Source organism: Anomaloglossus baeobatrachus, chromosome 8, assembly GCF_048569485.1.
Source record: "Anomaloglossus baeobatrachus isolate aAnoBae1 chromosome 8, aAnoBae1.hap1, whole genome shotgun sequence".
NCBI classification, from domain to species: Eukaryota; Metazoa; Chordata; class Amphibia; order Anura; family Aromobatidae; genus Anomaloglossus; species Anomaloglossus baeobatrachus.
Window position 1 is genome coordinate 135,951,412 of NC_134360.1, and position 14,098 is coordinate 135,965,509.

At 51.2% G+C, this 14,098-nt stretch overlaps 1 protein-coding gene across 2 annotated transcripts in view; it reads left to right on the forward strand.

Annotated features, from left to right (window-relative positions):
• Nucleotides 1-4,791: 4,791 nt before the first annotated feature.
• The window catches only part of TSEN15 (tRNA splicing endonuclease subunit 15), a 54,006-nt gene continuing 44,699 nt past the window's right edge, over nt 4,792-14,098 (forward strand). Inside the window, exons 1-2 of one of the 2 annotated variants that reach the window (XM_075322016.1) lie at nt 4,792-5,006; nt 5,224-5,419. In XM_075322016.1, the coding sequence (XP_075178131.1) occupies nt 5,333-5,419 (87 nt within the window). In that variant the 5' untranslated portion in view covers nt 4,792-5,006; nt 5,224-5,332. Of the gene's footprint in view, nt 5,007-5,164; nt 5,420-14,098 lie in introns of those variants that run through there. The other variant, XM_075322015.1, reaches the window with a different exon arrangement.

The window sequence follows — 14,098 nt, forward strand, 5'->3', positions numbered from 1 at the left end:
CACAGCTCTCCTGCAGAGAGACACACACACACAGCTCTCCTGCAGAGAGACACACACACACAGCTCTCCTGCAGAGAGACACACACACACAGCTCTCCTGCAGAGAGACACACACACAGCTCTCCTGCAGAGAGACACACACACACAGCTCTCCTGCAGAGAGAGACACACACACACAGCTCTCCTGCAGAGAGAGACACACACACACAGCTCTCCTGCAGAGAGACACACACACACAGCTCTCCTGCAGAGAGACACACACACACAGCTCTCCTGCAGAGAGACACACACACAGCTCTCCTGCAGAGACACACACACACACAGCTCTCCTGCAGAGACACACACACACACAGCTCTCCTGCAGAGAGACACACACACACACACAGCTCTCCTGCAGAGAGAGACACACACACAGCTCTCCTGCAGAGAGACACACACACAGCTCTCCTGCAGAGAGACACACACACACAGCTCTCCTGCAGAGAGACACACACACACACAGCTCTCCTGCAGAGAGACACACACACACACAGCTCTCCTGCAGAGAGACACACACACACACAGCTCTCCTGCAGAGAGACACACACACAGCTCTCCTGCAGAGAGACACACACACACACAGCTCTCCTGCAGAGAGACACACACACACACAGCTCTCCTGCAGAGAGACACACACACACACAGCTCTCCTGCAGAGACACACACACACACACACAGCTCTCCTGGAGAGAGACACACACACACACACAGCTCTCCTGGAGAGAGACACACACAGCTCTCCTGGAGAGAGAGACACACACACACACAGCTCTCCTGGAGAGAGACACACACACACAGCTCTCCTGGAGAGAGAGACACACACACAGCTCTCCTGGAGAGAGACACACACACACAGCTCTCCTGGAGAGAGAGACACACACACAGCTCACCTGGAGAGAGACACACACACAGCTGTCCTGCAGAGAGACACACACACAGCTCTCCTGCAGAGAGACTCACACACACACAGCTCTCCTGCAGAGAGACACACACACACACAGTTCTCCTGCAGAGAGACACACACATACACAGAGTCACATGCAGAGCTCTGCTGCAGTCTCTCACACACACCTCCCCTCCAGTCTCTTTCTCGCTCTCACACACACAGCTCTCCTGCAGAGACACACACACAGCTCTCCAGCAGAGAGAGACACACACACACAGCTCTCCTGCAGAGAGACACACACACACAGCTCTCCTGCAGAGAGACACACACACACACAGTTCTCCTGCAGAGAGACACACACACACACACACAGCTCTCCTGCAGAGAGACGCACACACAGCTCTCCTGCAGAGACACACACACACACAGCTCTCCTGCAGAGAGACACACACACACAGCTCTCCTGCAGAGACACACACACACACAGCTCTCCTGCAGAGACACACACACACACAGCTCTCCTGCAGAGAGACACACACACACAGCTCTCCTGCAGAGACACACACACACACACACACACAGCTCTCCTGCAGAGAGACACAGACACACACACAGCTCTCCTGCAGAGAGACACAGACACACACACACACACAGCTCTCCTGCAGAGAGACACACACACACACAGCTCTCCTGCAGAGAGACACACACACACACAGCTCTCCTGCAGAGAGACACACACACACACAGCTCTCCTGCAGAGAGACACACACACACACAGCTCTCCTGCAGAGAGACACACACACACACAGCTCTCCTGCAGAGAGACACACACACACACAGCTCTCCTGCAGAGAGACACACACACACACAGCTCTCCTGCAGAGAGACACACACACACACAGCTCTCCTGCAGACACACACACACACAGCTCTCCTGCAGAGAGACACACACACACAGCTCTCCTGCAGAGAGACACACACACACAGCTCTCCTGCAGAGAGACACACACACACAGCTCTCCTGCAGAGAGACACACACACACAGCTCTCCTGCAGAGAGACACACACACACAGCTCTCCTGCAGAGAGACACACACACACACACAGCTCTCCTGCAGAGAGACACACACACACACAGCTCTCCTGGAGAGAGACACACACACACAGCTCTCCTGCAGAGAGAGACACACACACACACAGCTCTCCTGGAGAGAGACACACACACACACAGCTCTCCTGGAGAGAGACACACACACACAGCTCTCCTGCAGAGAGACACACACACACAGCTCTCCTGCAGAGAGACACACACACACAGCTCTCCTGCAGAGAGACACACACACACACAGCTCTCCTGCAGAGAGACACACACACACACACACAGCTCTCCTGGAGAGAGACACACACACACACAGCTCTCCTGGAGAGAGACACACACACACAGCTCTCCTGGAGAGAGACACACACACACAGCTCTCCTGGAGAGAGACACACACACACAGCTCTCCTGGAGAGAGACACACACACACACACAGCTCTCCTGGAGAGAGACACACACACACACACAGCTCTCCTGGAGAGAGACACACACACACACAGCTCTCCTGGAGAGAGACACACACACACACAGCTCTCCTGGAGAGAGACACACACACACACAGCTCTCCTGGAGAGAGACACACACACAGCTCTCCTGGAGAGAGACACACACACACAGCTCACCTGGAGAGAGACACACACACACACAGTTCTCCTGCAGAGAGACACACACATACACAGAGTCACATGCAGAGCTCTGCTGCAGTCTCTCACACACACCTCCCCTCCACAGTCTCTTTCTCGCTCTCACACACACAGCTCTCCTGCAGAGAGACACACACACAGCTCTCCAGCAGAGAGAGACACACACACACAGCTCTCCTGCAGAGAGACACACACACAGCTCTCCAGCAGAGAGAGACACACACACACACTCACACAGCTCTCTTGCAGAGACACACACACACACAGTTCTCCTGCAGAGACACACACACACACACAGTTCTCCTGCAGACACACACACACACACACAGTTCTCCTGCAGACACACACACACACACAGTTCTCCTGCAGAGAGACAAACACACACACACAGCTCTCCAGCAGAGACACACACACACAGCTCTCCTGCAGAGAGACACACACACAGCTCTCCTGCAGAGAGACACACACACAGCTCTCCTGCAGAGAGACACACACACACAGCTCTCCTGCAGAGAGAGACACACACACACAGCTCTCCTGCAGAGAGAGACACACACACACAGCTCTCCTGCAGAGAGAGACACACACACACAGCTCTCCTGCAGAGAGACACACACACACACAGCTCTCCTGCAGAGAGAGACACACACACACACACAGCTCTCCTGCAGAGAGAGACACACACACACACACTCACACAGCTCTCTTGCAGAGACACACACAGTTCTCCTGCAGAGAGACACACACATACAGAGTCACATGCAGAGCTCTGCTGCACAGTCTGTCACATACACCTCCCCTCCAGTCTCTTTCTCGCTCTCACACACACAGCTCTCCTGCAGAGAGACACACACACAGCTCTCCAGCAGAGAGAGACACACACACACACAGCTCTCCTGCATAGAGACACACACACACACACACACACACACACCTCTCTTGCAGAGACACACACACACACTTCTCCTGCAGAGACACACACACAGAGTTCTGCAGAGAGACAAACACACACAGCTCTCCTGCAGAGACACACACACACAGCTCTCCTGCAGAGACACACACACACAGCTCTCCTGCAGAGACACACACACACAGCTCTCCTGCAGAGACACACACACACACACACACACAGCTCTCCTGCAGAGACACACACACACAGCTCTCCAGCAGAGAGACACACACACACAGCTCTCCTGCAGAGAGACACACACACACAGCTCTCCTGCAGAGACAGAGACACACACACACACACACAGCTCTCCTGCAGAGAGAGACACACACACACACAGCTCTCCAGGAGAGAGAGACACACACACAGCTCTCCTGCAGAGAGACACACACACACACACACACAGCTCTCTTGCAGAGACACACACACACACACACACACACAGCTCTCTTGCAGAGACACACACACACACACACACACACACACACACACACACACACTTCTCCTGCAGAGACACACACACAGAGTTCTGCAGAGAGACAAACACACACACACACACAGCTCTCCTGCAGAGAGACACACACACAGCTCTCCTGCAGAGACACACACACACACAGCTCTCCTGCAGAGAGACACACACACACAGCTCTCCTGCAGAGACACACACACACACACAGCTCTCCTGCAGAGAGACACAGACACACACACACACAGCTCTCCTGCAGAGAGACACAGACACACACACACACACAGCTCTCCTGCAGAGACACACACACACACACACACAGCTCTCCTGCAGAGACACACACACACACACAGCTCTCCTGCAGAGACACACACACACAGCTCTCCTGCAGAGACACACACACACACACACACAGCTCTCCTGCAGAGAGACACAGACACACACACACACACAGCTCTCCTGCAGAGAGACACAGACACACACACACACAGCTCTCCTGCAGAGAGACACAGACACACACACACACAGCTCTCCTGCAGAGAGACACAGACACAGACACAGCTCTCCTGCAGAGAGACACAGACACACACACACACACACACACAGCTCTCCTGCAGAGACACAGACACACACACACACACACACACACACACACACACACAGCTCTCCTGCAGAGAGAGACACACAGTCACATGCAGAGCTCTGCTGCACAGTCTCTCACACACACCTCCCCTCCACAGTCTTTCTCGCTCTCACACACACACAGCTCCCTGCACAGTGACGAACACACAGAGATCCCCTCCAGTCACATACATACTTCACGCTTCTCCTCTTTCCCTTACAGGCGCTGACATTACGGCAGAAAAAAAACCCACAGCATGACTCGGCCCACACGTGGCAACGTAATCGTGACATCATCACAGGTTCTTTCGCTTTTGAGCCTAGAATGTACGGGCTGCAGTCAGGTCATGGGCGTGACCGGCTTGGTTGATGGGCGTGACTGGGTTGGGGGCGTGGCGATGTTTTTTGCTGTTTACTATAATCATGCAGGGGGGGTCTTACCCCCAGACCCCGCTCCTATTATAATCAACTCTATGCCCACGTGGACTCGGAATAAACATTGTTTTTCTGTCTGGAAAGGTCGGGCTGGAAACATCAGGCTGCATCTTGAACACGCCCCATCACATGGCAAGTTACATCTGTCAGGAGCCCGTACATTCTAGCGTCTGCCGTGAAGTGAAGGGGGATCATGACATCCATTCCCATGGACTGTTCCGATCCGTTACCTGCTGGTGCCCGGGAGGGGGAGGAGCCATGGATAGAACAACACCCGAAGGTGAGGTCCCGCCGTGTGCCGCCCACATGTGCTCGGTTGGAGCACTGAGAGGAGCCGGGACTCGTCGTCACGTGACCGCTCTCGCCCACTGGCTGACATCGGTCCTGTACCCCGCACTCTGCGCTCTGGGCGTTTTCCTCTAGTCCGCTGGCTCCGGAGCGCAGCAGAGGACGTGCCTGGGATCTTGTGGTTGAGCTGTGCTGCTTCCTGCGCAGTGTTTTCTTGTAAGATACAATTTGGCCCTAATCCATACACAGGTGTTCACATGCCTCCCCACATATAAAGATGAGAGAGGGATGAAGTCTGCGCCGCGGCAATTTTAGGACACGCTTCTAACCACACCCATTTTGCAATCCGTCACGCCCACATCCAATCCATTTCAGCTCTGCTGATCACATTGTTTAAGGCTATGTGCGCACTAGGCCGTTTTTACCCGCAGATTTACCCGCAGTTTTGCTGCGGAAATTTCTTGAGAAATGCTTGTGATCTTTCTGCAGACATTTCCCAGCAAAACCTATGGGAAAAAAAATAGCTGTGCGCACACTGCGTTTTTTTCTCAAGAACATTCTTTGTGAAGATTTTCTTGAGAAAATTTCTCTAGAAAATGTGCATGTCACTTCTTTTCCGCAGGTAGCTGCGGTATACCCCCGGTATTTCACTCCATTCACTGTAATGCAATCGCGAAATTCCGGGGGTATACCGCAGGTAGCAAATGATGTGCGGTATACCCCCGGTATAGCCGCGATTTACCTGCGGTAATGCTCATCGCTGCCTGCGGTTTTGCAGGTAGTGATGTCATTATGACAGAAGAGGAAGCGGAGCAGAGTAAACACACAGATCACACGCACTGGACGCCGCACAGAAGCGCTTCCGTGTGACCTCCGGCGAGTGCCCGTGCCGTCTGTGTCCCACTCCAGCCCCGCGGCTGCCAGCACAGCAGTGTCAGTGTCTGCCCGCAATATCAGCAGCTTGTCACCCTGCAGCGCAGGCAGACACTGACACACAGCAGTGCGTGCAGCTGCGGGGATGACGAGCGCAGCTGTCAGGAGGTTAGATGAGATCATTACCTGCTGTGACGATCTCCTGACGTCACCGCTGTCACTGCCGTCTATGCCCGCGGCCCGAGACTGTCACTAGCGGTGACGTCACGGGCTCTCGCGATACTGCTGACAACGCGGCGGGCATAGAAGTCAGTGACAGCGCTGATGGCAGGACTGCAGGAGATCATCACAGCAGGTAATGGTCTCATCTAACCTCCTGACGGCAGCGCTGATCATCCCCTGCAGTGACCTGGGCTGACCTATTGATGTTAGCTCAGGTCACTGCATTACTCTCCCAGCCAATGGGGAACCTTCTGTTCTTCACTTACTGGGACAGTGACTATGGTATGGATCGTCGTGGGACCCCCCCCCCTCCTTATTGGATTACGCCGGACCCGGATTTGATTGTTCTTGTCAATAAATTGGTGAAAGAGGGAATGTGGGGAGTGTTTTTTCAAATAAAACTTCTTTTTTTGTTGTCTATTTTTTTTATTTCTTACTGACTGGGTTGGTGAAGTCAGGTATCTGATAGACGCGTGACATCACTAACCCCAGGGCCTGATGCCAGGTGACATTACACATCTGGCATCAACCCCATAAATTACCACCTTTGCCACCGCACCAGGGCAACAGGATGAGTTGGGGCGAAGCGCCAGGATTGGCACGTCTAATGGATGCGCCACTTCTGGGGCGGCTGCGGCCTGCTATTTTTAGGCTGGGGAGTGTCCAATAACAGTGGACCTCCCTAGTCTGAGAATATCAGACCACAGCTGTTCGCTTTACCTTGGCTGGTGATCCAATATGGGCGGGACCCCACGTTGTTTGTTTTAAATTATTTATTTAATGTAAAATAACAGCGTGGGGTGCCCTCTGTTTTGAATTACCAGCCAAGGTGAAGCTGCCAGCTGTGGTCTGCAGGTTGCAGCCGTCTGCTTTACCCTAGCTGGCTACAAAAGATGGGGGAACCTCACGTCATTTTTTTTTTTTTTAAATTATTTATTTATTTTTTTGGCTAAATACAAGGCTAGGCACCCTTTAGTGCCACATGAAAGTCACTAAAGGGTGCCAGCTTAGAATATGCAGGGAGGTGGTATATTATATAGGTCTTTCTCATCTATCTATCTATTCATCTATCCATCTTTCCCTCTATCCATTATATGTCTATCTATCGATTATCTATCTATTATCTATATTATTTATTGCAGTTCAGCAAAAATCACTTTTCTAGTGCGCACATAGCCTAAGGCTATGTGCGCACGTTGCGTATTTTCATGCAGTTACGCTGCGATCTGCACCGCAGTGTAACTGCCTGCGTCCCCAGCATAATCTATGAAGATTGTGCAAATTCCATCCCCATGTTGCGTTTTAGAACGCAGCGTTTCGGCTGCTGCCAAGACGCTGCGTTCTAAAAAGCAACATGTCACTTCTTTTGAGCGTTTTGGTTGCAATGTCTCTGTCTCCCTGTCGGTCGGTCTCTCTCTCTGTCGGTTTATCCCTCTCCCCCCCCCTCTCATACTCACCGATCACTGACCGAACACTGGTGCGGCGCTGCACGGCGTTCACACTGCTCCGGCGGCTTCTCCTGCTTTTGAAAATCACAGCTGCCCATTATTCAATCTCGTTTTCACTGCTTTCCACGCCCACTGGCGCCTATGATTGGTTGCAGTCAGACACGCCCCCACGCTGAGTGACAGATGTCTCACTGCAACCAATCACAGACGCCGGTGGGCGGGTCTATGTTGTACAGTAAAATAAATAAATAGATAATTAAAAAAAAAAAACGGCATTGCGGTCCCCCCCCCAATTTTGATACCAGCCAAGATAAAGCCACACGGCTGAAGGCTGGCATTCTCAGGATGGGGAGCCCCACGTTATGGGGAGCCCCCAGCCTAAAAATATCAGCCAGCAGCCGCCCGGAATTGCCGCATCAATTATATGCGACAGTCCCGGGACTCTACCCGGCTCATCCAGAATTGCCCTGGTGCGGTGGCAATCTGGGTAATAAGGAGTTAACGGCAGCCCATAGCTGCCACTAAGTCCTACGTTATTCATTGCAGGCGTCTATGAGACACCCCCAATGATTAACCTGTAAGTGAAAGTAAATAAACACAAACACCCGAAAAATCCTTTATTTGAAATAAAACAAAAAAAAACACACCCTCTTTCACAAGTTTATTAAAATCCCCAAATACCCCTCCAGGTCTGACGTAATCCTCACGAGGTCCCGTGACGGTTTCAGCTCTGCTACATGAAGCGGACAGGAGCAGCAGTACAACACGACCGCTCTCTATTAGTTCCATGCAGCAACTGAGGTGAGCCGCGCTGTCAGCGGAGACATCACTTAGGTTACCCGCGGCCACAGGTCTCAGGGTGGAGGACTCGAGCTGGCCGCGGGTAACCTGAGTGATGGCACCGGTGATCGCGCGGTTCACTGCAGTCACTCAGGGGATTTGCGGTCACCGGTGAGTGGTTCACCTGTGATCGCAAATCAAGCCGCGGCACACAGACAGAGCCGCGCGATCACAATGAAGTAGGGTGAAGTTCATCCGAGTTCATTCTGATCACGCGGCACTGTCCCGCAGCCAGCCATGCTCCTTTTTGACAGTGCGGTCGGCTGTGCTACAAGTCTATGGGGATGCAGCAGAGACGAGTGGGACCGCACTGTCAAAAATGTGCGTTCTGGAAGCATCCAGAACGCATGAATTCAGCAGGAATTCTGCAGTCACAATGTGTCTCAGAACACAGCTTTTTCGGCTGCGTTCTGAGACGCACATGCAGTGACTTAAACGCTGCGTAATAGAACGCAACGTGTGCACATAGCCTAAGGCTTTTTTTTTTTTTGTGTTAGGTAGCGCAAATGTACGGAAAGCGGGGACGCGTCACCCACGAACCGCACACATGCGCAGGCGATGATGACGCCGACAGAGCTGGGCCAGCAGGTCACTGATGCAGCCGTGCCGACGGGGGGAGGAGAGGCGGGAGCGAGCATAAGTAGAGAAGGATAAATAAATATGCAATGTAACAGTAATAAGAGAACATCAACTGTGACAGTCTTAAATGAATGTAACTTGAAAGGTCCTAGCCGTGACCCAAGAGGAAGATACATGATAAATATCAAGGATATACATAGGTAATTATGGACAATGTGCCACTGATAAAAAGACATATATTATAACATCAAACCCTCAATATTAATACAAGTGTCATAGTCGTGGTACAGAGAGGAAGGTAATCAATGCATAATACATGAGTTCCATATCAAAGTTAAACTAAATAAATATGAACAGTATAACACATAAGGAGATCATATACTGTAGCACAAATTGTGCAATATCACAAAAAACATCCCAAGTCGTGGCACAGGAGAAGATTGACCAATGTATAATATACATAAACTTCATTTCACAAGATGTTCAATGTAAATTGAGATCTCCTAGTCGTGGCACAAGAGGGAAATAATCATTATACAATAACTCCATGATAAAAATGAAAATATGAATATAAACACCGTGACACTGGTGAAAAAACATAAGTATAACATAGAGAATACAATATTGCTTCAGATGTCCCAGTCGTGGCACAAGAAGGAAGATAATCAATATATGAAAAAAATCCATGTCGATGTTCAATGTCAGAAATGTGGTTCCAGAAAAGTGCCAGCAGAAAAAATCAGTGAATCTAAAATAAAAATAAAAATAAAAAAATAAAAAAATTGTATAACATTAAAAACAAGGCACAAAAACCAGGAAGGTCAGAGAAGAGAGCAGTCATCGTAAGAAAGGCGCAAAACTCAGATGCTCATTAAGCCCCCTCGGGGACAGTGTACCTAAGGTATAAATCCAGCGTGTTTCACGTTGGGCGAGTATTTTGCGTATATTCCCACCCCTCGCCCCCCATGTATAACATCAATACCCCTGACTTTCAGGGATGTTGGATCACAGTCATGAAAAACACGAAAGTGGCGAGGGAGGGTTTTAAGAGTGGAAATGTCAACCACTGTCCGGGCGGCAGCAATGTCCCTCACATGTTCCCTCACCCTCTTGCGCAGCTCCCTACTAGTAAGGCCCACATATATCATGTGGCACCCGCATGTGGCATAATATACCACGTTGCTGGTACCACACGATACATAGTGGCGTATATCGAAGCTGCGCAAACCATCAGCAGAGGTGAAGGAAGAAATCTGAAGAACATTGCTGCAGGCCAGACAATGACCGCAAGGGAAACAGCCCCTAAGGGGGGTACCAAGGTCAAGAAAGGTGGTGGGTCGATTAGGAACGTAGTGACTCCGTACAAACATGTCACGCAAATTACGTGACCTGCGAGGCGTCATTGAGGGGCTTTTGGGTAAAAGGTCACATAGAACAGAGTCAGAAAGGAGAACATTCCAGTGCCTGCTCAAAATAGATCGCATATTGGACCACTCGTGATTATAGGTGGAAATAAAACGGATTTGGCTAGGATTTGAGGAACCGCCGGATTTCGCCCCACTACTATATAAAAGAGTAGATCGAGGGGTATGCGTCGCTCGTAGATAAGCCCGCTTAATACTCCTATTGCTGTAGCCCCGCTCTTGAAACCGAATTTGTAAATTTGCCGCCTGTTCCTCAAACAGAGAGTCAGACGAGCAGATACGTTTCATGCGTAAAAATTGACCAGTGGGGATGGCCCGAATAGTGCACTGATCATGGGATGGCGAGGCATGAAGGAGGGCTTTTCGGCTGCGTTCTGAGACGCACATGCAGTGACTTAAACGCTGCATAATAGAACGCAACGTGCGCACATAGCCTAAGGCTGTGTGCCCACGATCAGTGTTTGCAGAATTTTGGATGTAGCGTGTTTTTGCTGTGTCCAAAATGCTGCGTTGTACAGTACAAACACAGTGGAGGGATTTCTAGAAATCCCGTGCCCACTAGGCTTGTTTTTTCTGCAGCAAACACTGACCTGCGGAGCGTCTTTCCAGACTGCAGCATATCAATTGTTTGCTGCAGTTGCATGCGTCCTCCGTAGGGAGAACACAGCAGGAGCCCGCAGAGCACTGAACCCTGATCGTGGGCACAGGCAGCTGTGGTCTCCTGCGGAGGAGACGTGCAGCCCCGCAGGTCAGGACCTGCTGCCTCCAGGACACAGTGAGTCCTGATCGTGGGCACAGGCATACGCACATATACGGTACATATTTGAAGACAAATTCCCTAAAATACATAGAAACAGACAAATCTATACACAGTCATCTACAATGACATACATAGATCTATACATCATACATATACACACATTGGAGGTAATAATATGGGGAAGCCGGCAGCAGCCGCACTCACCTACCCCGCTTGTCTCTATCCAGCTCCTCCTCGGCATGTGATCACTTGGCATCACTTTAACAGACCTAGACACTCACAGTGCACCAGTGCACACTGACACCACTGTGGATGTATCACAAGGGAGGATGGGGGTTTTATATATATATATATATATATATCTATATATATATATATATATATATATATATATATATATATATATATATATATATATATATATATATATATATATTATATATACACTGTACATATATACAGTATATATCACAGGAGGGGCTGGGGGCTACAGTATATACATCACAGGAGTGGCTGGGGACTACAGTATATACATCACAGGAGGGGCTGGGGGCTACAGTTTATTCATCACAGGAGGGGCTGGGGTATAGTGTATACATCACAGGAGGGGCTGGGGTTATAGTGTATACATCACATGAGGGGCTGGGGGCTATAGTATATACATCACAGGAGGGGCTGGGGGCTACAGTATATACATCACAGGAGGGGCTGGGGCTACAGTATATACCTCACAGGAGGGGCTGGGGGCTACAGTATATACCTCACAGGAGGGGCTGGGGGCTACAGTATATACAGCACAGAAGGGGCTGGGGGCTACAGTATATACAGCACAGGAGGGGCTGGGGGCTACAGTATATACAGCACAGAAGGGGCTGAGGGATACAGTATATACAGCACATGAGGGGCTGCAGTATATACAGCACATGAGGGGTTGGGGTTATAGTATATACATCACAGGAGGGTCTTGGGGCATAGACAGTACTTGAGGGGGCATACATATTAGGCCTGTTTCAGATGTCAGTGATTCTGTTATGTATGTGCTAGTTATTATACATACCAGAATCACTGACCTATGCAGACCCATCGTAATCAATGGGTCTGCACACACATCAGTGATTTTTCACTGACCGTGTCTCCGTTCGGCGTACATGCGTATCCGTGAATGCCGCACAGAAACATGTCCAGTTTTTTTCTGGCATCACTGATGTCCCACAGACCACACTATGGTGTGATCCGTAAAACACATACCAGAAAAACACAGACATTTAAAATAAAAAGCTTTTTCAACTCCCCTTCTCCAACGATGCTGAGTTCGGCAGCTGCTCTCTGCTTCTACCTGCCTGGTTCATTATGGCATGCATATTCATTTATGCAGCCAGAGCCGACCCAAAAGTAGCTGCAGAGGTGAGAGAGCGGTGGCTGGATGCTGAATCGCGGGACTCTTCAGCACCACGGAGAGCAGGAGCGGGGGCAGGTGAGTATATGTCCATGTGCAATCACGGCGTACGGATCACGGATTGCACATGGACAACCACTGTGTGCCGTGAATCACGGAGTATGAAGGGACATTTGCGTGTTGAACACGTCAGTGAAGAACGTCTGTGTTTTTCACTGAGGGGCATACACGTTACTAAGGGGTATACACATTACTGGGGGAAATACACTTTACTGTGGGGCATACAGGTTACTTGTAGCATAGATATTACTAAGGGGCATATAGCTCTGGTGTTGGGGCTTATACAGCTCTGGGGGCACATACAGCTCCGATGGGGGGGCTGGGGGCATACAGATCTGGTGGGAGGGGGCTGGGGGCATACAGATCTGGTGGGAGGGGGCTGGGGGCATACAGATCTGGTGGGAGGGGGCTGGGGGCATACAGATATGGTGGGAGGGGGCTGGGGGCATACAGATATGGTGGGAGGGGGCTGGGGGCATACAGATCTGGTGGGGGGGGCGGGGCATACAGATCTGGTGGGGGGGGCTGTGGGCATACAGATCTGGTGAGTGGGCTAGGGGGCATAAAGATCTGGTGAGGGGGCTGGGGGACATACAGATCTGGTGGGGGGGCTGGGAGGCATAAAGATCTGGTGAGGGGGCTGGGAGGCATACAGATCTGGTGGGGGGGCTGGGAGGCATACAGATCTGGTGGGAGGGGGCTGGGGGCATACAGATCTGGTGAGGGGGCTGGGTCACATACAGATCTGGTGGGGGGGTGGCTGGGGCATACAGAGCTGGTGAGTGGGCTGCGGGACATACAGATCTGGTGAGGGGGCTGGGTCGCATACAGATCTGGTGGGGGGGTGGCTGGGGGACATACAGATCTGGTGAGGGGGCTGGGGGGCATACAGATCTGGTGAGGGGGCTGGGGGACATACAGATCTGGTGGTGGGTGGTGGCTGGAGGCATATAGCTCTGGTGAGGAGAGGGTTGGGGCATACAGCTCTGGGTAGGTGGGGGGGTCACATACATCGTTCCTTGGTGTTGCAGCTCCTCCTCCTCCAGTCTCTTCATCTGTGGACAGAGCT